Genomic DNA, 23793 nt, shown 5'->3' on the forward strand with positions numbered 1-23793 from the left:
TAGCAGGTTGGAGTATGGTCAGTTTGTCTTGAAATTTGGATTGAAGAATGGGAAAGAGAGCAAATGAACCAATTATATGTGGATTTGAATAATGTCAAGTGACTCCCAGGATATGGTTTTTTGTTAGGGGATTCTCTGTCCAATCTCCATACGAAGTGATATAAAAATTTACTAACTCGGTGTTTTTTTTAATCAGCAATAAAGAATTACAATAAAGAATAATATAAATGAGAATACTTGGATATTCTAATTCACGTAAAAAAGATCTAGTTCTTAGCCAAAATTTGTACATATATAACTTATTACAATACAAAAAATAAAGCAACAACATACTAAAAGTTGCTCCTCAGTGTTGTGTTTAGCAATGGAAACCTTATGGACTATCAAAGTGACCCTAATGCTATTACCCTTGCGTGGAGGACCCTTATGGGAAAGATCCCTACAAGAGTGAATCTTAGTATAGAAGAGGAATTTCTCTACCATCTAAGTTGTGTTCTCTATGTAATTTGGTTGAGGAAATTGGTCACTATCTTTTTGTTGAATGTAAGATTGCTTTTCAGGTGTGGGCAAAGGTTTTCATGTGGGTAGGGACACAAAAAGTGTATCATAATGACCTTAAAGTTTTTCTGCTTTAGTTTAACTTGTCACAGTTTAATGCCAAGAAGAACCGTGTTTGGAAGGTGTCTGGGTAGCAATGATATGGAGCATCTGGAGCCATGGGAATGGTGCATTTTTTAGAAATGGGATGGTGGATGTTGAAGAAATTTTTTGTTTAGCATAATTACAAGTTTGGTCATTGATGAAAAGGAATTTTTTGTGTTCAATTGTTCGTTCTCTGACTGGATTCTATATCCTTTGAATGGGTTATATTCGATGTAGCATTTGTATCTTAGATATAGGGAGTGGGTTTCTTAAGTTCTAAAGCACGTCTGGATTGAGTAGGAGTGTTGAGAGGGTAAGGTAGTTGTTTTAAGTTTTGAAGGACCTTTGTAGGTAGTAAGGAATGAATAGATCCCTTGTTTTTTTTTATCTTTTTGTTTTCATACCTGTCCTAGTTACATTGATCTTAGGCCTAGTCAAAGAGGTTTTTTTGTCAAGTGTGAAGCAGAAGGAAGATGGCCTTAGTAGAAAAAGCATAAGCCAGACAAGGACTTACATTAAGCCTATTCATCTCCTATTAAGCCTATTCATCTCCTATTCGTGTTCTCTTAGCTTTCCAAATAGTGAAGCTGTTGTCAAGGATGTTAAATCTTTTTATTTAGAGATGGTTGTGACTTTAGGCTGTCAAGATCTGTCAGGACACTTGAGGATCTTGATATTGAGTTTCTTCCTTTCAAAGGTTTTGTCTAAGCTGATGAGATGGTTGACAATATGAGTGAACCTCTTTTGAACATTAGCAATGGTCTCCCCTTTTTGCATTCTGAACATCTCATACTCTTGAATAAGAACATGCTTTCTTGCTCTCTTTACACCATTATTTCTTTCATGAGTAACTTCAAGAATATCCAACATTTCTTTAGTTGAAGTACATTGTGATACCCTGAAAAACTCATCAGAATTTAAAGCATATGTTATGATATTCTTAGCAATGCAATCAAACTTAGCCTTTTTTTCTTTCAGACTCAATTCATTGGGACCAAGGTTTTTCAACAGAAACATTATCTTTTTCAACTTTTGGAATAAAATGACCATATTCAATTGCATCACAAATTCCTCTATCTATTGATTCTATAAAGACCTTCATTCTTACCTTCCAAAACTGTTAATTCAAACCACAAAACAGAGGTGGTCTGTTAATAGATGCACCCTCCTCAAAGGGTAGTTTTTCAGCCATGAAAAAGATTTTAGAATAAAAAACTTGAATAACTTTCAAGAACCTAGCTCTTGATGCCAATTGTTAGAATTGTAGGCCTTAAACAAGAGGGGGTGAATTGTTTATGAAAGATTTTTGCAAATATTGAAGGTAGATTGAAAGCCAATGAGAAATCAATGAAGGAGAAATCAGTTCAGCCAAAAACAAATATGTTTTTAATATGATTCCAAAAAATAAACCAGTTGTTTTTGCGAAACAATCGGTTGTTTTTATCAACAATTATTAAAATCAAAGCATAACAGATTTAAAAGAGATAAGGAATAGAAAAATCAACATAAAAAGTTTTATACTTGTTCACTTTTTACCAAGAGGTACATCCAGTTCTCAGAAAAGTTTTAATCTGTTAAAAATTAAGTTTTCATGTGTTCAATAAAGTGCGTTTTTTCACTTGAAGTTTTTAACATGTTTAAAAAAATGAATTATACTACTAATTTCACTTTAAGTGAAATTAACTATTAGTTCGTGCTTTAATGATTGATTTTGACAACTATGTTTTTAATTAGTTTTGTTGTTTGTCAAAATTTATAAACACTACAAGAAAATCATTAAATAGAAAATAATTTTAGAGACAAAAAATAATTAGTTGCTATAGTGACCAAATTAGAGACCATTTTGGAGACTAAAAAAAATTTTGGTTTCTAAATTAGTTTCTATTATTGTTAAATGATTTTTAAATTGGTATCTAATTAGCTACGAAGGTTTTAACTACCAATTATTCAGATTTTAAATTTGGTAGGAAAAACCTGGTAGCCAATTAAATACCAATTTATAAACCATTTAACAATAATAGAAACCAATTTAGAAACTAAAAAAAAAAAGTCTCCAAAATGATCTATAATTTGGTCACTATAGCAACTTATTATTTTTAGTTTCTAAAGTTGATTTCTAATTAATAATTTTCTTGTAGTGAAATAAGTTGCTAGAACCTTCAAATAGAACAATTTTCGAATCTGAATTTGAGAAAACATTCTTGTGATGTGTTACACAAAGCTTGTGAAGTTTTTATTTAATCCTTGGAAATCTTGTTTCATAGTCTTGTTCTATGAAGGATTCACGGTCATGTTGGATAACCAAAAATCCAAGGTGAGTATCTATAGTTTTTCTGTCAGGTGGTTTCATTCCATTGTTCTTTCTTTACTTGTATTTGAATTGAATTGCAGTGCAATAGTGTTATAATCTGTAGTAGAGTGTTATAGGGCTATAAATAATCTTTTTAGGGTTCAAAATTGTTAAACATAATTGTTCTTTGTACAAGATTTTGTGTGATTAGTGAAAACCATCAGTGGGAAGTGATAACTGGATATAGCTCCTAAAAAAAAGTGAACTAGTATAAAAATACTTGTGTTGTTGTATATTTTTGTTTTTACTATTTTTTAATTTTCTACGTATTGATTGTCTCTCTTTTTTAATCAATTAATTTTGTAAAGAATTGGTTAATCTTTTACTCTGATACATTTTATTAAAATTTGAAACAATTGTTTTTTTAGATATAATTGATTTATATTTGTAACAGGGTTTCTGATTAAAATTTTAATCTATTGGTTTTAATAAACAATTGGTTGAAATATTTTGTTTTTCAAGAAAAGCTAAAATTTGCGAGGTGAGGTCATATGTGATGATAAAAAGATGTAGGTGCAATGGTGCAATGCAATGAGAGTTAGGATTTATGGATTTTGAAGAAGAGAAAGAGGAAAAGGAGATTTGGAGTTTCCTACAACAGAAAGAGGAAAACTAAGAAAAAAATAAAATAAATTATTCTAAAATTATATTTTTTAATTATTTATTTAAAAAAAATATTTTAAAATTATTTATTTACTATATTTTGGAAAAATCTAGTGTATTTTTTTGAAGGTTTTAAAATAAATAATTGAAACTTAATAAAGATTTAAAAAACTTTTATTATTTAAATCTATTCCTGAGATTATATTAACATCTTGGTAAATAACTTTTGAAGAAACCATTTATTCTTATAGTAAATGGAAAGGTTATAAATTATATTTGGAGACAAATAGATAGTTACTAAAACATATATATATATATATCCCTCTTTACTAAGGATAAAATAATAAAATAGAAAAATTACACTAACATTGATTATAAAAAAATTATCTCAAATTCAGATCTATTGCTACTAAGATTTTATATTATTTTATGTGAAAAAGTTAGATATTATTTTTGATTGAAAGACTAGAAAGTTATATATGGAGACAATGAAGCCAGTTACTTAAAAAAATATATCCTCTCATGAAGGATAGAATTGTCAAATAAAAAGATGACAACATTAATAATAAAAAATATTAGTGTTAATTACATAAATATCTCTCCAATTATTGAGAAGACTTGCACTAGTCTAGGAGTGGTAGTGGCAATCTTCCTAAAAGCTAAGAAATGGAAAGTGCTCAAAGCTTATAAGCCATTAATTCTGACTCTTAAGTCGTCCATTTACGTTCATGTCTTTGGTGGAAATTCTTGTTCATCATAAATACAAACATTGCAAGTGTTTTTCAATTTTCCACCACGATAAGGTGTTGACTGAGAAAAGACCACCAAATTCTTAACGTAGTGAAAATTACATTGGAAAACATCACAAGTCTACTGAAAAATGATCACAAATGGCAACTGTGCTACCAATTATAAACATCCCTTTGAAAAAATGATAACATGAGGAAGACTTTGTCACCAGTTTTGTAAACATCCATAGGAAAATGTGGCAAGTCTTTTAGACCTTAAGTGGTCAACAAGTGGAAAAAAAATACAACTTTGAAAGCTAAAACGATAGTCTTTAATGCTTAATTTGTATTAGAAAGTAAATTTGAGAGAGATTATTTAAAGGAAAAAATATGCAAAAATTAGATTGTTTAGATTAAAATTACTATTTTAATTTTGGTGGGTTAACAGAGAAATGAGTGTATATAAACCGCTTTATTACGAAGGTTCATGGGTTGAGGGTTTGCACCCACTTATATACAATGAAATATTCTCATCTTTAGTCGATGTGGGATCTCCAACACACCCCCTTACGCCGAGAGTGACAGCTCGTGCGTGGGACAACATATTATGGGTGGTCTGATAACGGTCTGATAGCGGTTGACCTGATAAGCCCAACAAGCAATAGGCTTGAAATGACTCTAATACTATATTACGGAGTGAACTTTAAGCCTAACTCATAAACGATGTGGAATTATATTGAACATACCGAAAGAAGTCTCAATATTTATCTAGATCGAGATGACCAATGAAAATATAACTATTTAACATAAAATATTAATCTAGCTAGACACTTTTTCAGCTTATCCAGACCATGCATATTAGATGGAAGATGGCATAAAGACCAACTATTATCAACCCAATCCTAACAAACTTTAGTAGTAAGTTTCAACTCTCCCTATTAGGAACACCAACCATCTCCGAAATTAAACATTTAGAGCATTAATTGGCGTTCAAAAAATTAATTTGATCCCCATTACATATTTCAACAAGTATTATCCAAAACAGTATCATATTAATCATTAAACTTCGCTAGATGGAAGAGAACTTATACCAAGTAATCTTTCATTACAATAAATTTCAATGTTATCCACAAATTATTACATATATAGATTCTGAGTAAATTCAACATTACATACGGGATATTATTCACGAATTTTTATTCATTGGTAAAGTGAACATTACATACGGATTATTATTATTATTATTATAAAAATTGATGTATGAACAACACAAAACAACAAGAGTCATATGTATATGTGACATGAGCGATTCAAGAACAAATTTATGAAATTTGAAACGATTAGATTGTAAAATAAATCGATTAAATGGTTAAACACAACAATTAAACTGTGGAAATGAACTAAAACAAAGCAAAACGGTGATGAACTATACAAAATGATGAACAAAACACAACAATTTGAGAAAAAAAATTGACTTAGTTGGAGAATGATATGATATTGGACCGTGGAATGACTCTAAATACCACTTGATGCAATTATCTTTTGCTCCAATTCCTGAAACCTTGAAGGAGAAGTGCTAGATGATGTTGAAGCACGCTCCAATGGACGAGTTGATGTAAAAAACCATGAATGATGGAGGAGGAAGTAAAACGATTTTGGTGAAAGTGAAGAGAACTTTGACCAACTCTTCTTGTTAAGGAGAGGTTAAACCAACTCTTAAGGTTGTTCTAGATTAATCTTCAAAGAAAAAGAAATTAGAGAGAATTAAGAACAACTATCCGTTATGCACAAATTGACATTAATGATATTTCATTTAAAAATATCATATTGATTGAAATTTAATAAAAAACTACAAAAAAAAAGTTTTAATTTATAAAAAATTTAAAATATATAAAAATTTATTTTCTTATAAAGGAAATTAAGTGTTCCTTTATCATTTATTAAAAATATAAGAAAGGTGGTTATCTCTTTAAAAACGATAAAGAGGGTATTATTTTAATAAAAACACAAATAAGGTAAATATGCATTTGAAAATTATTGAAAATGTTTATTTTAAAATTGAAGGGTGTGTGAGTTTCGTTTATTATGACTTTAGTGAATGCAAGTGAAATTATTAAAAAATAATGTTATTTTAAAACTAAAAATTATTTTTGACAAACTTCTTCATAAGGATATTAAAAAAATAAAAAAAATTATCCATAAATTAAAATTAACTTATTATAAAATTATTGGTCTATCACTTCTTTAAAATTTTATTTTCAAATTTTAATTTATACGAAAATCAACTTTTTTTATGTTCTAAAATTCCTCATAAGTAACTACTATTTATAAATTAATTTATAGTAGCATGAAAAACTTGTATTAATTGCTGAATGATCATTTCATTTGATTCATCACTTCATCTGCAAGTGGCAGAGCACACTAGTTGTGGTTCCTTTTTCTTTTTGGGGAAAATGTGGAAGCTGAAGGTCGCAGAGGGAGAGAGTCCATGGCTTCGAACACGCAACAATCACCTTGGAAGACAGGTCTGGGAGTTCGATCCGACGCCTCAGCCACCGCAACAACTCCTCCAAATCGAAAACGCTCGCCACAGTTTCCACCATAACCGCTCCACTCAGAAACAGAGCGCCGATTTACTTTTGCGCATGCAGGTTCCTTCTATTTCAAGAATCAATTCTCCAAAATTTCACAAGTTGTTTTTGAAATAACATGAACGCGCTCGTTCTGGTAAAATCATTTCCCCAAAATTGATTTCGTTGAATGATAGTTCATCTCTCTTGTTGAAAATTTTAGTTTGCGGAAGAGAACCCGATGCACGAAGTCTTGCCCAAAGTGGAAGTTGAAGGCACCGAGGATGTAACTGAAGAGGTCGTGACGAGAACGTTACGAAGAGCAACGAGTTTCCTTTCAACTCTTCAGAGTCACGATGGACACTGGCCAGGTGATTATGGAGGTCCCATGTTCATGATTCCTTCTCTGGTAAGTTATGGCTTATCAAATTTATGGAATGAATGAACAAATTTTTCAATTAATATTTTTAAGAAAAGACATTTAAATTGTTTTTTATAAGATAAAATTAGTTCATCTATATTAACTTGTTTAATTATTTTAATTTATAAACAAACTAATTTTAGTCCATAAATACTCCAGTTCCTTTTTTTTCTCATTAGAAAGATTTACGAAAATTATAACATGTAGTTAGTGTTTTCCTTTGGTTTAGTATTAAGAAATTTATGTTGAAGATGTTTTTAATTAGTATGGTTAAAACATGCAGTTAGTAGTGTTTTCCTTTGGTTTAGTATTAATAAATTTATGTTGAAGATGTTTCAATAGCTTTATACAAACTTTTTTCCAAGACTTGAAAAGATAAAATGAAATATTCTTAAAATTAAATTAACTCATATATATATATATATATATTAATTAGGTTAAATATGTTTTTGTCCTTCTATTTTTCATGCGAAATTGGTTTTCGTTCTTTATTCAAACTTTAAACCTCTTAAATACTTGTAGTAGTTTTTTTACTTTGACAAATTTTTAGTGTGAACTATGATATTTGAATATTTCATGCTGACTCATGGATGTTATAATATTGTAATACAATTTATACTAAAATAGTTTGTTACATAAAGAAAACACTGATAAGAATTTGTTCTAATAATTTTTTTATTACAAGTATTTAAGTATTTTTGTTGAAGATGTTTTTAATAGGTTTGTACAAACTTTTTTACAAGACTTAAAACAATAGAATGAATTATTCTTAAAATGGAATAACTTATATACACGTTTTTCGTCTCTCTATTTTTACATAAAATTAATTTTTATTTTTAGTTCAAACTTTAAACATAGGGTACTTGTATTAAAAAAATTATTGAAATGAGTCATTGTCAGTTTTTTTTACGTGACAAATCATGTTTTTAGTAAGAACTAGGATGTTAAAATATTTCATGTAGACACTTAAAAAAGACATGTGTTATAATATTATAATACAATTCACATTAAAAATTATTTTATTATGTAAAAAACAAACACTAATAAAAATCTATTTAAATAGTTTTCTTGTTATAAGTAATCAGAAAATTTAAAATTTAAATTAAAAATAAAAATTAATTTCACATAATATAGGAATAGGAATGAAAACATATTTAACACACATATAAAAATCAAAATAAGAATGAATTTAGTTTTTTTTTTCTTATAAATCTTTTATGGAAGTATATTTTTGTATATATACATATATATTCTTAAAATTCCTAAATTTTAGTTTTGGGAATCATTCTCTTACATACCTAACGGCGCTATTTACTTAATAGATAATTGCTCTGTATATCAGCGGGGCGGTGAATTCAGTCTTAACAGAAGAGCACAGAAAGGAAATTCGGCGTTTCATCTATAATCATCAAGTAAGAACTTCAGATCCTCCTTCCCTGAAATTTACGCGCTTCTCCAACCAAAGTCCTATTTGGTTAAAAATGTAACTGCAGAACGAGGATGGTGGGTGGGGTTTGCATATTGAAGGTTCAAGCACAATGTTTGGCTCTGTTCTGACTTATGTTGCTCTGAGACTGCTTGGTGAGGGAGCAAGTGGAGCACAAAGGGAAATGACGATTGCACGTGACTGGATTCAAAGGCATGGTGGAGCCACTTTTATAACATCGTGGGGGAAGATGTGGCTTTCAGTTAATATACTACTGCCCTTAATTTAATAATTATACATATATTTATATTTGATAATTTTATTGTGGGAATTATTATATAGGTCCTTGGAGTGTATGAATGGTCAGGAAATAATCCTTTACCCCCTGAAGTATGGCTCCTTCCATACATGCTTCCATTTCATCCAGGTTACACCGTTTGAAAACGATGGTTCATTTGAAAGATTTTTTTTTTATCAATAATAAAAAATAAATAAATGAGAATCATTTAGGATGAAGCCTTATATAAATTATTTGAAAGATTATGTGTTTGACAGGAAGGATGTGGAATCACTGCAGGATGGTGTATTTGCCAATGTCGTACTTATATGCGAAGAGATTTGTTGGTTCAATCACGCCTATGGTTTTGTCTTTGAGAAAAGAGCTTTATACCATACCTTATGCGGATATAGACTGGGATCAGGCTCGTAATTTGTGTGCAAAGGTTAGTTTTATTATTAGATAATATCTAGTCTAGGGATTGTTGTTAGGTATCATTACTTGTTAATATATTATGTGTAACATTTTTTTACATTGTTTAATTTATTTTTAATATTAGTTTTCATGATACTTGTCTTACTTTATAAAGTATAAAATTATTAATTAAAGTTAAATATTTGTTTTTATACGTATCAATATATATTTGAATATTTTATAAATAAGCTATTATTAATGATTTAGTTGTTAGCAATTATATTAATAGTAAAGTTTAATAACTAAGTTATTTTTATTATATTTAATAGTAATTTAACCACAAGAAATGTAACCTTAATTAGATAAATACATATCTTAAGTGTCTTCGTCATGCAAAACAACTTTGAATTTATTATTAAATTTGGGTTACAAAATTGGAAGGTTAATTGTCTTGTAAATTTCATCGTTAATCCTTCTTTAAAAAATTGTTTTAATATATATATATATATATATATATTAAAAGTACATTTTATATTAGAAATATTTTCTAAGTCTTTAATCGATTAATCAATGTCACTGATTTGATAAATTAAAAAGATTATTATATTTATGTCTCAAATTATTTTATTATAATTAATAATTGAAATTTAATTTATAAATCTTAATGATTGAATTTATAATATTATTATATTTTTTAATCTTTCAAATAATATAATACTAAAAAATTAATCTTTTTAACTATTTTTATTTTTATTTTTAATTTAAGAAAAGTTACTTGACGAGTTAGTCATGTTTTGTCTTGCCTCTAACATGTTTAGTTGATAGTTGAAAATATCAATCCTGCTCGTCAGGTCTGAACTGTTTTTTCATCCATATTAGTAAATAACATCAATTTGGGATTCAAATTCTACAAGATGAAATCTAATTCAAAGTTTAGTTAAAATCACAGCGTACAACAACCACAACTTAATCTGCTTAATTCATATATTAAATTCATATATGAGGTCAAATCTCATATGGAACAAACCAATTTGGAACCTAGTATTTAACCTAGGAAAAAAACTCAACCAACAAATCACAACACAAAACAAAATAATGTATTGTTGTTGGTGGTGTCATAAAAGACAAGGAGTGTCAATGTTAAGAAGGAGTCGTTGAATCTCACATGTTAAACCCTAAACCCTAAACCTCATATTCTTCTCTTGGAGGTTTCACCTTCCCACAGATGTAGGACAATGTTTCCATCTCTATGATGTACATCTCCATTAGTTATAATTATATTTATGGTTGGATTCATTTAGGATGATGCCTATATTAAAGACATCTTCAAAGTGAATTATTACTAGAATTGGTTTCTCTCGATCTAAGTTCTCCAAGAATTTAAAGAAAAAAAAAATCATAAGCTTTTGTAATAAATTGAAAAATAACTCACTCTATAATTTTCTTATACCATTTTATTTCTATAAAAACTCTTTAAATCAGGACCAAATTAAAAATAATCTAATTATATAATATTTTATTCAAACTTATAATTTAATCAATTAAATATGTTGATCTCAACTATGCTTGAAAGAATAATGTCACTTTTTATTTATATCGACTAAATTTTTAACTTATATAGTAAGTAGGGGTATCACACTTTCTATGATGGTTCTCGTTCTGTCTATAACCTCTGTTAGATATTCATATAGATTTTATGTCCTGGTCAACTTTCTTGAAAGTTTTGACGGTAGTTGTGAAAATATCATATTAATAACATCTTTTGATATATTATCTGTATTTGTATAGACAAAGTGAGTCTAAATAGTACATAAAATTGGTTGTACATTACTGAGGTTTCATTCGATAACTCCCTTGCACTTTAATATTCTAAGACGCCTTCCTTAAAAAGGTACTCTAAAGATCAAGTAAGTACTCAGTATTCAGAGTGTATATTAAGAACTGATTAAAATTGTGTCTTACTCCTCTGTAGACGGTTTCTTTATCGTATTTGGTCATGAGCCCTTTGTTGTGATTGACCGAATCTATCAAATATCAGTGTTAACTGATTTCTAGGTAGGGAGATTCCCTGATTTCCCGATACAATACCCGAATTTGGTGGAATGTGACCCTCATTTGTATGGAGGTTACCCTGATTTATTATTAGTTTGTTCTTTAATGTGATTGATTACCCGATCGGTCGATCAAAGATGTTGAGTGACATGGGTCATTCAACTCCAACCGGTATATTATCAAATTTAAAAATAAATTATCACCTTTTTATCTTTCAAAAATTGTTTTAACATCAAGATAAAAGTATCTATAAATTACTATTATAGTTTGGAATTGTAAAGATTATAAGAGTTTTTGTCTATTGAAAATAAACCTTGTGGACAAAACACTCCTTAATGTTTAAGCTATTAGCCAAAAACACGTGAAAGACTTTACATCTCTAAAAAGTAAAATCAGAACACAACTTCTTTTTATATATATATATGTGTGTTCAACAGCAACTAATTAAATTGCTCTGATACCTTCGTCTTATGCAGGAAGACTTGTACTATCCTCACTCACATGTGCAGGATATTCTCTGGGGAACTCTACACAACATCATTGAGCCTATTTTGATGCATTTTCCAGGCAATAAGTTGAGAGAAAAGGCTCTTAGGAATGTAATGGAGCGTATACATTATGAAGATGAGACTAGTCATTATATTTGCTTAGGTCCTGTAAACAAGGTAATTGTTGAGAGTGTACAAGAATTCATGTTTTGTTCTTTTATTTTCTACCCTTTTGAGTAAGAGTTTAGAATACTAAACACATACTTTGCACCATTTTATTTGCATTAGCAATACTACTGACTACTTGGTTATATTCTCAATGGTAATAATTCAGGTGTTAAATATGCTGTGTTGTTGGGTGGAAGATCCAAATTCTGAGGCATTCAAGTTACATCTTCCAAGGATTCATGATTATCTATGGATTGCTGAAGATGGTCTCAAAATGAAGGTCAGCATACAACTCAACATTTTTCACATGGTCAAAGTTATTAAGGGGTGTTTTTCTTCTAATTGGACAGATTGTAATTTCTAAAATGGTTAGGGATTATATGGACATAATTGTTGATCCCTATGCTATTGAGTCTTTTAAGAAGCTAATGTTTCAAATTTAACTTTTAACTAATAAGATTGATTTGGTTGGATTAGAAAAAAATTCAAACTAATTAATTTCCATTAGTTTAGATTGGTTTAACTTTATAAAAAAAAGGTTAATATTGAAACTAAACTACCATGATCAAGAACGAAAGTTCAGTTGGATTGGATTCAGTTATATAGATAAAATTCTATTTTGACACAGAAGAAGTACATAATTTTGTTAAAAAAAAATTGTACATGTAATAATAAAATTATATATAATAATGCATTGAGTTTATAAATAATAGATTTGATATTATTAATGTTTTGTTTTATTCAATTACTTTTAAAATTTGAACTAATTAGTTTAGTTTAAATTAGTAGAATGAAAATGTAATTAATGAGTTTTTGTTGCAGGGATACAATGGAAGTCAACTATGGGATACTGCATTTATTGTCCAAGCAATTATTTCAACTAACCTAGCAGAAGAATACGGTCCAACTCTAAGAAAAGCTCATACATACATCAAGAATTCACAGGTAATAAAATAATACCACAGTTAAAATACAATTCAAAATACAAATTTTATAATATATTTTTAAATTCAGAAAATATTTTTCAAACTTTAAAATTTTTTATTTAAATTTTAAAATTTAGAAAGTATTTTTTGAGTTTGAAAATATATTATGATCCAAAAGTTTACGAATTACACAATTCCAAAAGGAAAAAACATGCATCTTTTGTCGAATGGTAGCTTTTGAAATTAAAATATTTATGAAGGTGCATGCATAAATTATGGAAGTGAATGAAAAAATTGCCTGATAATTTTATATCTAGGATAGTGATATGTTAATACCACAAACAATAAATAACATACACTTCACACACTAATAAAATAATATTTTAATTATGTTTAATTTATTTTTTAATTTTAAATATTATAATATTATTATAATGTGATGTCAAATATATGTTTTTATTCTGTGTGTGGAGTGTGAGTGTGAAATAAATCTTTTCCTTGCATCTATCATTGAATTTTTGCATTGGTTTGTCCCTGTTTTAATCAAAATTTCTTTTTATTTTCCATAGATTTTAGAAGATTGTCCGGGTGATCTAAATAAATGGTTTCGTCACATTTCAAAAGGCAGTTGGCCATTTTCGACCGTAGATAATGGGTGGCCCATTTCTGATTGCACCGCTGAAGGACTAAAAGTAACATCTATGATTTCGATTTTGTGTTATCATGAGAAAATCATTAAATAAAAATTAAATTTTAATAATAAAAATAATTAATTATTATAGTAACTAATTAAAAACTATTTTAAAAATTAATTAGAATTATTTTTTAAATTAATTTTTATTATTGTTAAATGATTTTTAAATTGACATTTAATTAGTAATCTGGAACTTTCTACCAAATTTAGAAACAAAATAATTGATAGTTAAAACATTGGTTGTTAATCAGATACCAATTTAAAAATTATTTAATAATAATAAAAATTAATTTAGAAACTGTTTTTTTTTAAAATGTTTTAAAATGATTAAAATTTAGTTACTATAACAAAATGATTAAAACAAAATAATTAGTTTTTAAAATGATATCTAATTTAGTTACTATAACAACTAATTATTTTTTGTCTATAAAATTAATTTATATTTAATGTTTTTCTTGTAATGTCTCTTTCTAATTTATTTTTAAAATATATTTTTTAATATTTAAAATATATTAATGTTTTCAATATATTAAAATCGGACACATCAAAAGTACATCTCTAAATATTTAACAAAGTATTTGGACTCATTCATGATTTGAGATTATTTCTTGCTAATTTTTATACTCAATTATATCGTTTAAAAGTATTTTAAAGAATAGTTTTTAGTTGATTATATGATATTATAATATTTTTTTTCTATAATAAGAGAATGGGAAAAGAAATTATAGGAGTATCCTAGTGAAAATCTATTATTTTTATTTTATTTTTTTATTAGTAGATTTTTCTTTCAGGCTGTTCTCTTACTCTCCAAGATGGCACCAGAGATTGTTGGTGAGCCGTTGGATGCAAATCGATTATATGATGCAGTAAATATCCTTCTCTCATTACAGGTGCTACACTCATTTCAAATACTACTATTTTAATAATATTTGTTTTATTTTTAATTTTTTAATTTTTTAATTTTTAATTTTTAATTTTTTAATTTTTAATTTTAATATATATTATTAAAGTAGGTTGTTATGTAATAATGTAAGTGTAGATTTTTAAAAGATTGTTAAACAAACATTTTTCTTTCAAATAATTTGCAATTATAGTCAAGATAGAGAAACTCCATAATTTACATAATCTTATAAAACTTTCTAAAATCAATTTGTAGATGCTTATAAATTTATAAGAGATCAAAATAATATCAAAAACTTATTTATCAAAATATATATATATAATAATACTTTTGATATAAAATAATTTAATGTATCAACGTCATAATAAAGAAAAGTAGCAAATCATAACAATAAAATGCGATAAAACATAAAATTTTAAGGTAATAATTTAGTTTTTTGTTTAGTAAAATATTTTCATTGTTATAAAAAAATATAAGCAATAGTTTTAAACTAAATTATGTTTGATTGTAATCAAGGAAGGTATTATTATTTATAACGTTAATTAATTTTCTAAAATCAATTTTTTTTTTGACGTCATTGTAGAATAAAGATGGAGGCTTTCCAACGTATGAGCTCACACGATCTTATAGCTGGATGGAGGTACCCTTGTCTCTCAACAAATCAATAGAATCCAATTAAAATAATAATATATATATATATATATAAAAATAAAGATTAAATTATTTTTAAGAGCAACTCTTTCATCATTATTATAGAAATAATTTTTGATTTCTTCTTATGTGACCAATGATTTTTAGAGGTCTATATATTAAAATTAGTTGTGGAATAAAATAATTAGATTTCTATAATTTTCTTAAACTTTATATATACTATAAAACTACCGAAAACACATGTCTTAAAATTTGTTATTAAGCTGTGTTATAGCTTTTTTATGAATAAATATATTATTTTATGTAATTTTATTCACTATATAAAAGTAAAATAATTAGATATACTAAACCAAATATTTTAAATATTTACGTCTTAATTATATGTTAAATATGAACAATTACTTTTTACTAATATACATAAGAGTCCATTTTCATTATCTAGTTCCTTTTTTTTGTTGCTTTAATTTCTTTTTTTCTCTTTTTTTTCAGATTAGTTTTTTTTTTTAAATCTCTTGTTATGAGTTTAAAATATTGTTAAAGTTAAAATAAAAAATATATATCAATATACATTTTGTTTATATTTTTATATGTTTGAAAAGAAATTATATATATTGTATATACTCATTCCTAAAATATATATGATTAATTTTTTCTGAACTAAAAGTAAAAGTATATAAATATAATTATTAACTTGTGTCTGTAATGTCAGATAATCAATCCCTCTGAAACATTTGGCGACATAATTCTCGATTATCCGTAAGTTCTCTTAATTAGTCTTGCATTCATGACCATAATTTCAAATACTGATTTTTTTAATATTTTTTATTCATAATTTACTAAAAAATTATTAAATAAAAATTAATTTTAAAAACTAAAACAATTAATTATTAACTAAATTAAAAACTATTTTATAAATTAAAAAATTATTAACATTGAAAATAGTTTCTATTATTAATAAAAAATTATAAAATAATTTTTAAATTGAGATCTAATTATTAGTTTAATTATTAAGATTTTAAATGAGTTTCTATTAAAATTTAAAATTTTGATAAATATAAATATCAATTTAAATAATTTAATTAATATAGTGATTAATTATTTTTATTTTTAAATTTGATTAATATTTAATAATTTCTATTTAAAATTGATTTTATTAATATCTCTTTATTCATAATTTCAAATATTTATTTTATTAAGAGAAATATTAGTTTAACAATTATATAATTAAAGGTATCAATTTACAAGCTTTATTTTTTCTTTACTTTTTTCATAGTATCCATGTTTTAATAAAATATTAGTTCTCTTTTTAACTGTAATTTAGAGCATTTACTTATGGATTATCAATCTTTCGAGACTCTTTAATTAATATTTTTTTTATGTTACAGTTACGTGGAATGCACCTCTGCATCGATTGAAGCTTTGACATTATTTAGGAAATTGTATCCTGAACATCGTCCACAGGAAATACAAGGCTGTGTTGAGAAAGCTGTTGCCTTTATTCAGAAAACACAGTCATCAGACGGCTCATGGTTTGAAATTTAAAATAAATTATATTTTTATATTTATCTAATTTTTTATTTAAAATGTTATTTTATATTTTTATCTTTTAAATTTGGATCAATTCGGTGTCACTACAAAATAATTTTCAATTATGGAATATGAATTTGGATTATTTTTGCTAATTCAATACATGAAAAAAATATCATAAAAAGGATAAAAAAAATGGGGTTTAAAGTAAATTTATTAACCAATATAGAATTAAAAAAAAATTGAATATCAGATTTTTTTTTCTTTCATGAATTTGACTTTTAATGTGAATTTAAATATATTTATAATTTTTTGTTTGAACTCAATTTAGTTTCATAATTTTTTCATGAAGTCAATCTAGGGTTTGTTTAAATAAAATTTCTATAAGTTTTACCAGAAAATGTAAAAGGAACAAAATTAATTTTTTATAAATTAAAATTAATTTACACACAAATTAAAAGTAAGAACTTAGAAAAATTTTATAAAATAATTTTCACAGATTGCTAAGACAAAAGCTAAATTTGTTTTATTTTTCTCTTCTAAAAAAATTACATAGAAAGTTTATTCAAAACCCCTCACAATGAAAAATGGTTCATGGCTTGAATTATTAAAAGACAATTTAAAACATAACTGCTTGTACAGAACTAAAAGGAATGGAAATAATTATTTTGAAAGATTAAAAAGTAAAATGAAAATTTAAAGTGTAATTAAGGATTTGCTAAGTAGAAGTATAAGAACATAAAATGTTAAACAGGTATGGTTCATGGGGAATTTGCTTCACTTATGGAACATGGTTTGGAGTAAAAGGGTTGGTAAGCAGTGGAAGGAGTTTCAGTGATTGCTCAAACATCAGAAAAGCTTCTGAGTTTTTGCTGTCTAAGCAACTCCCTTCTGGTGGCTGGGGAGAGAGTTATCTGTCAAGTCAAAACAAGGTTTGTCTCTAATTTTAATATCAACATTTGTTTGATTAGTTCATGCCTTGGAAAATTTGTACTATAGTTAGACATGATATTCTAACTTTTGAGTCACAACAAAGAGTAGGTTTAATTATAATTTTAGGTGTTATATTTTATAAAATCTGTAACTTTAGTCTGTAGTTTTTGCTTTCATAATTATAGTTTCTTAATTTTTAATTATATGTAGTTTTGATTCTAGATTTTCTTTCATTCAATTTTAGTTCCATAACTTTTAATCATTTTTTATTTTGTTCAATTTTTAGTTTAAGAAAAAGTCAAGGTTTTCAATCATTACTAGGAAACAACAACACAAAGTGTTGCTTTTAAGACACTCAGAAGAGTAGTGTTCTCTTTGACACTTGAAACACTTGACTCATTTTGTTTGTTTTAGTCTCCTTATAAAGTTCTTATAATTATATTTTTATGTTTCTCTTTCTCTTTCTTTTTTGTTTTTGTTTTCCCCTTTCCCTTATGTGGTCCTTCATACTAAGATTTAGACAGGGTAATTGTCCCTCCTGTGATATTTCTTAGGATATAATATGGTGGGGTTTGTGATATTTCTTAGGGTATAATATGGTGGGGTTATCTCTCCTAGAAGTAGTTTTTCTCTTTAGTTGTTGTTCTACCTTCACACATAGTTGAACTAAGTCATTCAAATTAGTATAAGGTAGCACTTAAACCCTATCCATAATGTCATGATTGAGGCTACTTATAGCCATGATATTCTAGACTCCTCTCTAATCCCTGCTCTCATTAGCAACAACTCTATTTTCTGTTTGTACTTCTCTATACTCATTTCTTTTTTTTAGAGTCTTCAGAGTTTATCCATTAACTCCCTATCATAGTATGAGGGTACATGTCTCTTCCTAAGAGATGCTCTAAGCTCATTCTAATATCTTATTTGGAGATTGTTATGGATCCTAAGGTCTCTAAACAAATATGTTCACTACTACATAGTTAGTCCCTAAAATCTCAATGTAGCTAGGGACACTCTTCTCTCATGATCTACCTGGTGACACTCGAATATCTACTATACATTCATTTCCCAATCCAAATACTCTTCAACATATTCTTTTCCAAAGAAAAAGAAAATCTTTACTTTAAGCTCTTTAGGAAAGAAAGGTTTAGGTTATGGGCCTATGATGTCTTGGAGGTGATTGATAGTAGTCATAAGTGTGGTAACTACTAAGCACCCTTTCACTTTGGAAGTGAGGGTCATGAATATAATTCCTTTGCCTACCGAACCCTCATTATGTTTTACCCTTGGCCCTTTCTTGATTTCTCATTAGCTGAGTGAACATCCCTTTTATTTTGTTTGTCTTTTTCTCTTTTTTCTTTCATTTTCTCTGAATCTCCTCGCCTCATCCCTTAGATTTATCTCTTCCTATGGGTTCCTAATACTACCATACACACTCGGTGAGGGTGAATGACCACCCATTTTCATTCAAATAAGAAGAATAATTTCACAAAAGATTTACTCACAGGAAAGAAAGGTGGGTTAGAATAGATACTCTTAAATACCAAGTCTTTCCTAGCCAGAGAAATTAAAAGACAAGAACATGCAATAAAACATCCTAAACATGACATTGATTCAAGACTAGAACAAGTAAATTGAACCAATTAGCATATGGAAACGTAACTCATAAATTTCAAGCTAACCTACACTTAAGGAGATGCATACATGACACATACAAACATATAAGAAGAAAGTTGTGTGCTGTGAAGTATTGTTGGATTGATCCAAAGGAAGCTGTTTTTAGTGGAAACAAGCTGGGAATTTGTTTGGCATAATGCAGTTCTAAGCAAGGTTATCCCGAATGGTGGCATGGATGGAGATTTGGGAACTCTGCTTTTATGCTGGTGCTTTGTTTTGAAGTTGTTATCTACGATAATTGTGGTGGACCACAGGAGCTATCCCGTAGGTTAGTGGAGCTCTATATCACAAAATTCCATTAAATTTGGTGGACTGGGTGGAGGTTAACAAAGCTCTGCTGGTGTTAGAAAAGTTAAAATGCATAGTTCTAAAGCTGTCTCTGAAGGAATATAAACACCTGCTGGTTTTGTCTTTTTTTTGGTTTTCTGTTGGTCCAAGCAAGGGGGGTGTTTTTAAGCTGTTGTGATGTGAAAGTGTGCTTGGGCTCCTGCTAAGGAGTTTGGTGTTGTAGCTGTTTTACCTCTGCTACATCTAGTCTCTTAGGCTATTGTTAGTTGTTTGTAGGGAGCTTGATTTGATTTGTTTTTGTTTTCACGCTCTTTAGGCTAGATGTTTCGTGGTTCTGTATAAGGGTTGGGACACCCCTAAAGTGTTCTTTTTTAATCTACTTTATTCTTTGCTGATAATATATATATATATATATATATATATTTAAAAATGGAAGAACCACTTAGCTCTTGAAGATCCTCCAAGCCCGGCTCATGCTGCCAAATTGTTGGAAGCATCCTCTAAGTGACAGCGAAAGACTTAAAAAAGAAATTTTAACTTTTCCCAAATTTCTTAGAAAAACTCGAGACACTCACCTTTTAGTGGAGAACCTAGGAGAAGAATACTCCAATTTTCAAGACTTTGAAGAACAGGAAGACATGCGAAAATGCAACATCAATTCTCATTCCAATTCAAAGTGAGCTTCAAAGGGGAGTAGACCTCTATTTATAAGTAGACAAACTCCTCTCACTCAAAGCACTAGAGGATGCGAGACTAAGAGAGCAAGTGTAACTCCAAGGTGAATTTTCAAACAAGTCCCACATTGCGCATATTGTCAAACTTTTAAGGGTTTATGAGGTTCCACACTCCTTTGTAGATTGTCTAGCCGTGTTAGTAGATGATTGGGTGTGTGCACTCTCTCCATGACTCTCCAAGTATGATTTTGACTTCCTTAATGAAGAGGGATACATGTTGACTCCTCAAATTAAAATTTTGACTCCAAAGTCAAACCCTAATTAGACCCAAATTTAGCCAACTTATGCTCCTATTTTTTTAGACAGAAAAATACTATTTTTATATAATTTTCTGACTCCTATTTTTTTTAAACAAAACTACTCTTAAAATATGTAATATATAAAAACACGTTGTGAATATATATATTTAAAATATTTAAATAGAGAGGTGTAGAACATTATACTAAAGAAATGCATAAATTGTTTAATTATTTAGAGAAGAGACCTCTAGGACATTTAACATTAATGACTCAAACAAACTTACATCATCATGACATAATTTTTAAAATAAAAAGTTCCTAGATAACTTCTTCTTACACATTGTTCCTTTTATTCATTTTTATTTAATATAAAATTTTGTTGGTGAGATTTTTCATGGATAATTTATATAGCAACCTCTTTTTGTTCAGGTATATACAAATCTTGAAGGCAACAAGCCTCATGTAGTAAACACTGGGTGGGCTATGCTGGCTCTAATAGAAGCTGGACAGGTATAAGAAAATTTAATAATTTCTTTTATTTATAACATTATTATGTTGAAAAATTAGTTCAGTATTGCACCAAACACATTTTCATTTCTTGTAGGATAATTTTTTCTTTTTAAATTTAATAAAGAAAAATTCTGCTCTATGGTTAAATAACTGTGTCATGATTGCAAATTGGCAAATTGTCAACATATTCCGGTTATATTTCTCATGAAATTGGATATTTGACAATTTTATAAATTAGTAAATTATTAAGACATATACTCAAAAGTCATAATTTGATTAGACAGAAAATCCCTAAAAAATATCATGAAATATAAATCAATTTTTCAGACAAAAAATAATTAGTTGTTATAGTGATTACATTAGAGATCACTTTAGGAGACTAAATAAATTTTTGGTTTCTAAATTAGTTTTTATTATTGTTAGATGGTTTATAAATTGGTATCTAATTAGCAACCAAGATTTTGACTACCAAATTTAGAAACTAAATAATTGGTAGTTAAAACCTTGACAGCTAAATTAGATATCAATTTAGAAACTATTTAACATAATAGAAACTAATTTAGAAAACAATTTTTTTTTTAGTTTTTAAAATAATTTATAATCTAATTACTATTGCAACTAATTACTTTGATGTCTAAAAATTAATTTTTTTATGATTTTCTTGTAGTGAATTATTGAATATTACTGGATATTATTTTTTTTATAAAATAAAATAATTTTATAGGTCAATTATTAAAATGAATAAAATTTTAAAAAAATCATGTTACATTAAAATGATTTTAATTTAAATACAATAAAATTGTGTGAATTTGATACGATCAACCAATTTTTGTATTTTTTTTTTAAGATTTTATTTATCTTGACAATTAACCTACAAAATTTTCCTAAAAACCCTGTTTTTATTTATTTATTTAGGAGGTTGAATATATAACTTGTTGCCATGTTCTTGATAATGTAACAGGCAGAGAGAGATCCAACACCACTGCACAAAGCTGCTGTGTACTTGATAAATTCACAGATGGAGAATGGTGACTATCCGCAACAGGTAAATAACTTAATATATTTTCATATGACTTGTTTAATTTAATTTATTATCATTTTAGTCTTTCAATAAATTATCAGTATTTAAAAATAAAAATATATCATAATATAAATTATTTACCATAATTTCTAAATACGGTATATATGTTAAATAAGTTATTCATTAAAATTTTAAGTTATAATTTATAATTTATATTCAAAATATTTGTTTATAATAATTTTTAGTTGTATAAAATAACTTATTTTTGTTCAACAGCAGGAGATAAAATATTATTACTTAAGTCACTACTTTCTTAATATTAAACTAAAGTAAATGACAAATTTTTTCTTTATTTTTTAATTTTATCATGTCATGGACTAAATTAATATTCTCGCCTATTTTCAAGAGATAAATTAACTATTTCTCCTGTGATTAATTTATTTTCATCAAATTAATATATATTTTTTCTATATATATCTTGTGTAGTTTTTGTCACAAAGTTTGGCAAACTTAAATAAAAAATGGGGTAAATAGTTGATTTAGTAGTATTAACAATTTTTCTTTTAATATAGTAAAAACGTTAATTTTAATAAAAAAATTATTTTTGTTAATTTTGTTTGAATTCTGTTGATAGTTAATGTAATTCAACATGTGTTTAGTTTTTAATAATTGTGTCATGAGTTTATTAAAGATAAAATTAATATTAATACGTAATTAACCTTTCATCGTTTATCTTTTACTTTTTAAATTTAAATCTTAGTTTTTTCACCAGGAAATAATGGGAGTGTTCAACAAGAATTGCATGATCTCATTTGCGGCATACAGAAGCATATTTCCTATATGGGCCTTAGGAGAATACCGACGTCATGTATTTCATGAATAATTTTAATTTAATTACATCGTTTAATAGATATGTATCAGATACAGAAATACGTATAATTACGTATAATTCATGTACTTATTTTGGTATATTTTTAACGTCTAACATTTTATTTTACTTTTTTTTAGTTTAAAATTTTTAATTGATCTTCTTTGGTTTTTGTTAATGGTATTGTTATGGATTTGTGTATGGGCTACTGCCCTTATGAGAGTTCCAAGATTATCTCATATTTATAGGGTTCCCTTTAAACCCTTTAGGTGTAATCCTTAGTTACCATAAAAACAACTTTCTCTTAAAACTTGAGTACTAAAAAATCAAGTGTTAGACCTTTACTACTGTGATGCTAAAACTAGGGCTAATTAAAAACTTCTGTGCCTTCATTCATAGTGTTGGTCCCTTTTAAGGGCATAAGATGGCCATGTGCCTTACAGTTTAATTGTAAAATAAAACAACTAAAATAAAACAACATAATAATGGCAGACATTCCTAAACTTCATGGGCCTATCCAATTATAAAATCCTTCATCCAAATGGGTTGCTTCCTGGACCTTGTACTGATGTATGGACCAACTCTAACATTACTATCCGCCGCGGAAGACACTTTGTCCTCAAAGTGAAGCTCCGGGTTCAGTTGGGCTATTGGAGAGTCAGGAGGTTGGGTTTGGGTCACTTGA

At 27.4% G+C, this 23793-nt stretch overlaps 1 protein-coding gene across 3 annotated transcripts; it reads left to right on the forward strand.

Moving 5' to 3' along the window:
* The first annotated feature begins 6686 nt into the window (after window positions 1-6686).
* On the forward strand, window positions 6687-23281 carry LOC137819370 (cycloartenol synthase). 3 transcript variants are annotated; one of them, XM_068623190.2, is made up of 18 exons: window positions 6687-6974; window positions 7117-7302; window positions 8637-8726; window positions 8808-9002; window positions 9083-9167; window positions 9296-9462; window positions 11960-12148; window positions 12306-12419; window positions 12962-13084; window positions 13635-13757; window positions 14551-14649; window positions 15244-15300; window positions 16021-16067; window positions 16697-16840; window positions 17593-17770; window positions 21139-21219; window positions 22181-22264; window positions 23013-23281. In XM_068623190.2, the coding sequence occupies exons 1-18, from the start codon at window positions 6696-6698 to the stop codon at window positions 23121-23123; spliced, it is 2352 nt and encodes a 783-aa protein (XP_068479291.1). In that variant the 5' UTR covers window positions 6687-6695; the 3' UTR covers window positions 23124-23281. The 3 variants fall into 3 exon arrangements, 2 of the variants coding, with proteins under 2 accessions (XP_068479291.1, XP_090152680.1); XM_090296554.1 differs by lacking the exon at window positions 6687-6974 and having other exon boundaries at window positions 9318-9462; XR_016516342.1 differs by lacking the exons at window positions 16021-16067; window positions 21139-21219; window positions 22181-22264; window positions 23013-23281 and having other exon boundaries at window positions 17593-17733.
* The last annotated feature ends 512 nt before the right edge of the window (window positions 23282-23793 follow it).

The sequence above is a fragment of the Phaseolus vulgaris genome, chromosome 10, assembly GCF_051622355.1.
Source record: "Phaseolus vulgaris cultivar YP4 chromosome 10, ASM5162235v1, whole genome shotgun sequence".
Classification (NCBI taxonomy): Eukaryota; Viridiplantae; Streptophyta; class Magnoliopsida; order Fabales; family Fabaceae; genus Phaseolus; species Phaseolus vulgaris.